This window comes from Cynoglossus semilaevis, chromosome 13 (genome assembly GCF_000523025.1).
Source record: "Cynoglossus semilaevis isolate Cse_v1.0 chromosome 13, Cse_v1.0, whole genome shotgun sequence".
Classification (NCBI taxonomy): domain Eukaryota; kingdom Metazoa; phylum Chordata; class Actinopteri; order Pleuronectiformes; family Cynoglossidae; genus Cynoglossus; species Cynoglossus semilaevis.
This window is the reverse complement of record NC_024319.1, coordinates 1,972,945-1,977,278: the sequence shown is the minus strand read 5'-3', so window position 1 is coordinate 1,977,278 and position 4,334 is coordinate 1,972,945. Positions and strand designations below refer to the sequence as shown.

The 4,334-nt window shown below is 48.0% G+C and overlaps 1 protein-coding gene across 1 annotated transcript in view; it reads left to right on the top strand.

Annotated features, from left to right (window-relative positions):
- The window catches only part of clstn3 (calsyntenin 3), a 17,718-nt gene that overhangs the window by 7,482 nt on the left and 5,902 nt on the right, over window positions 1-4,334 (top strand). The window contains exons 8-13 of the mRNA XM_025061345.1: window positions 76-363; window positions 713-825; window positions 1,670-1,829; window positions 3,588-3,647; window positions 3,785-3,933; window positions 4,270-4,334. The exon at window positions 4,270-4,334 is cut by the window's right edge and continues 96 nt beyond it. Of these exons, the coding sequence (XP_024917113.1) occupies window positions 76-363; window positions 713-825; window positions 1,670-1,829; window positions 3,588-3,647; window positions 3,785-3,933; window positions 4,270-4,334 (835 nt within the window). The remainder of the gene's footprint in view (window positions 1-75; window positions 364-712; window positions 826-1,669; window positions 1,830-3,587; window positions 3,648-3,784; window positions 3,934-4,269) is intronic.

Sequence of the window (4,334 nt, the reverse complement as noted above, 5' to 3'; positions counted from 1 at the left end):
TCCACCCCCACCCCGTCACCATGGACTTGTGAAACTGAAATAATAACTCGTGTTTTTCTCTGTTTCCCCCACCAGGTGCTGTTCGGGGTGAGGTAGACCTCCTCCCTCCGCCCTCCCCCACGGCCAACTGGACCTCGGCCCTCCCCACCCTCCCCTCCTCTGACTCGTCCCTGGTTTTCTCCTTCAACGGCTCCAACCACGTTGCCGTAGTTCCCGACTCTGTTGTTTCGGCGTTGTCGGGCGACCACTTCACCCTGCAGCTGTGGATGCGAAGGGGCGGGGCCAACATCCAGCCAACCACCACTCAGACCAGAGGAAGTCGCAGAGAGGAGGAGACCATCGTCTGCAGCACGGTCAAGAACGGTGGGTTTTTATGGCAGCGGCGATTATCATCTTTACCAGAGCAGAGGTCAGAGGTCAGAGGTGACAGGTCAGTGGTGACAGCCCCGCCCCCATCACCTGCCATCCATTAAACACTTACTGTATATCGTTGTTGTACTACTGTGTATATCGACCCACTGACAGTTTCGGGGTGTGCAACCCGTGGCTCCCAGTCCCCTCGTGGCTCTTCAGCTCCTTTTCATTGGTCCCTGATAATCATTAACATTAGTGAATGGACTGGAGTCACTTAAAAAAAACAAAAACATTTTTGACTTGTTGACCTTGAGCTGTGAGCTGTCGTCATGGTGACGTCTGTGTTTTCCTCCTCCAGACGACTCCTTCTCCCACTACTCCCTCTCCGTCCACGGCTGTCGTCTCTCTCTCTTCTACTGGCCCGACGTCTCCACTGCGCGGCCCGTCAAGTTCCTGTGGAAACTGGAGCAGGTACTGATGGTCTCACCCGTCTCACCCGTCTCCCCCGTTCCTCTGCTTTAACACAAAACATGACTGGGCGTGGTCCAAACCATGGGTCCCGGACCAGTACAGGGCTGTGGATCTTGTGGTACCAGGCAGTATTATATCCAACATTCATAATACTCGCAGCTCATAGTATTTCCCTCAGTCAAAGTATTTCTGGTCATAAATACAAATGTTTTCTTTTTGAAATTATATTTTAAACTTGTTGATTCGTCGTTTATCATTTCAAATCTAAACCTACAGGGGGCGTGTTCCCACCTCTTATTGATTAGAAATAGTTCTAGATATAGATGCGTTGGTCGTCAACATAGACGGCTGTGATTGGACAGGAGCGTCTGGTCCAGACAGATTAATGTGACTGGACTGGAGCTGTCCGACTGATCCGACTGATCCGACCACAGAACATCTGTTCACTCCTTCTGTCTGAGGCATATATTGTTGCCCCCGTCGTCCTTTCTGCCCCCGCCTGGATCACCTTTCCCTCCCCGTCTTTTTATCCTTGAAAAGACGAAGGAAACATGAGAGGAAAACTTTGTTTCTGTTTTTTTTTTTACTTCAGGAACAAATTAGTACGATTTACGATTGGACACTTATTTTAGCTTTGCTGTAAATGGACACTAGACTTTTAATATTTCTCTCTCTCTATATAGAGATATATAGACAGTATATATACTGTACTACCCACTACTGACATCCTATAATAAAGTAATAATAAATATAATAAAATAAAATAATGAAAACATTTGAATCATGTTCTTAGAAACTCTTGACGTCTTTTTTTGTACTTCCTGTCGTCTCTGTGTTTCATCAGGTGTGTGACAGTGAGTGGCATCATCTGTCGCTCAGCGTCCAGTTCCCGTCAGTGACCTTGTATGTGGACGGCGTGACCTTTGACCCTGCACTCATCCACGACAACGGAGCCATCCCCAACCCAGCCGCCCGACAGAGGATGTTCATCGGCGCCTGCTGGGGTGAGATTCACGGACGACGAGTTTGTGCAGTGTCGTGAGCGCCACCTTCTGTTCCATGTTATTTACCCCACACGTCAGCAGAGACAAACTGCCATCCACCAGACGAGCAGTGACGGGTTCAAACCCCCCCGAGGCGTCTCCAGGCCGCGCCCCTTCACTCCGTCATTTCACTCATTATAACAGTGAGGATGAAGAGCTAATAATATCAGTGTCAAATCAATTATTCAGGACGACCTGGAAACACAGGCAGCAGCAGCAGCCGCTCAGTCCAAAAACACGGGGTAAAATGGGAAACTGCCAATTAATGACGACACACACACACACACACACACAGCTCAGCTGTCTGTGTGGCAGGCAATTAGTTCTAGATATAGATGCGTTGGTCGTCGACATAGATGGCTGTGATTGGACAGGAGCGTCTGGTCCAGACAGATTAATGTGACTGGACTGGAGCTGTCCGACTGATCCGACTGATCCGACCACAGAACATCTGTTCACTCCTTCTGTCTGAGGCATATATTGTTGCCCCCGTCGTCCTTTCTGCCCCCGCCTGGATCACCTTTCCCTCCCCGTCTTTTTATCCTTGAAAAGACGAAGGAAACATGAGAGGAAAACTTTGTTTCTGTTTTTTTTTTTTTTACTTCAGGAACAAATTAGTACGATTTACGGTTGGACACTTATTTTAGCTTTGCTGTAAATGGACACTAGACTTTTAATATTTCTCTCTCTATATATAGAGATATATAGACAGTATATATACTGTACTACCCACTACTGACATCCTATAATAAAGTAATAATAAATATAATAAAATAAAATAATGAAAACATTTGAATCATGTTCTTAGAAACTCTTGACGTCTTTTTTTGTACTTCCTGTCGTCTCTGTGTTTCATCAGGTGTGTGACAGTGAGTGGCATCATCTGTCGCTCAGCGTCCAGTTCCCGTCAGTGACCTTGTATGTGGACGGCGTGACCTTTGACCCTGCACTCATCCACGACAACGGAGCCATCCCCAACCCAGCCGCCCGACAGAGGATGTTCATCGGCGCCTGCTGGGGTGAGATTCACGGACGACGAGTTTGTGCAGTGTCGTGAGCGCCACCTTCTGTTCCATGTTATTTACCCCACACGTCAGCAGAGACAAACTGCCATCCACCAGACGAGCAGTGACGGGTTCAAACCCCCCCGAGGCGTCTCCAGGCCGCGCCCCTTCACTCCGTCATTTCACTCATTATAACAGTGAGGATGAAGAGCTAATAATATCAGTGTCAAATCAATTATTCAGGACGACCTGGAAACACAGGCAGCAGCAGCAGCCGCTCAGTCCAAAAACACGGGGTAAAATGGGAAACTGCCAATTAATGACGACACACACACACACACACACACAGCTCAGCTGTCTGTGTGGCAGCAGCTGCTGCAGGATGACGAGGAGTTGGTTTTTAACAAACCGTCTCCATTTGTTTCTCTCTCACGGTCAGAGTTTTATTGATTCCTCTTTGTTATAAATTGTTTATTTTCTTCAATTCCTGCCTGTCAATCCTGATAACTGTGATCGTCCTTTCACTCAGTCCTTCAGTCCTCGGTCCGGCTGTTTCTCAGACAGGGTGGTAAAAACCTGAAGTCGTTTCTTTATTCAGGCAGTGACTGAATGTGGTTTGGTCTGAGTCTTTGTGAAATTGGTTTTTATTTTAAGGACAGACGTTTCTGGATCTCACGCTGCTGTTTTTATTGTTTTGTTTTGTTGTTGTGTGCAGAGCCTGAGGAGAAGCAGAAGCAGATCGTCAACAACTCCATCCCAGAGACCAGAGACTCAGGTGACTCGTCTTCTTCTTCTTCTTCTTCTTCTCCTCTTGTTTTCTGAATGACGGTGCTCAGACCAATCAGCTGATCTCTCAGCTGATTGGTCTCTCACCACACGGTGAATTCACTGCTGATTGTCTCTGCTCTCCAGTGAAGTACGTCGGTGGTTACCACGGCCTGTTGTCTGGGCTGACGGTGCGGCCCGGCAGCGTGGAGCCTCACAGTGTGGTGGAGTGTCTGTACGCCTGCAGGGAGGGCCTGGACTTTGGAGACCTGGAGACGTTGGGCTCCGGGATGAAGGTAGACCCTGTGGGGAGTCAATGTATGTCTATATAGGCCCGGGTTCAATTCCCGACCGATGCAAGTTCTCTATGTAACTCTATAGCGTAGCAGTTAGCAGCAGGTAGCAGGTTCAATTCCCAGAGGAACCACATACTTGGCGCCTCCAAGTGGCAGCTTGTTGCAGCAGATCTGCTGTGAACACATGAAGTGAAAATGAAAATTAGACAAGAATCATGTTTTTTTGGTTTGATTCTTGGTGGAACCAAAATCCAAACATGTTTAAATTAATTCTGAGCACAAGATTTGTTCGCCTGAGTCCAGGCTCTAACTAATGTGGACTTGTCCACCGTGCAGGTCCACGTGAACCCCAGTCAGTCCGTGTTGGTGCTGGAAGGCGACGACATCGAGAGCTTCAACCG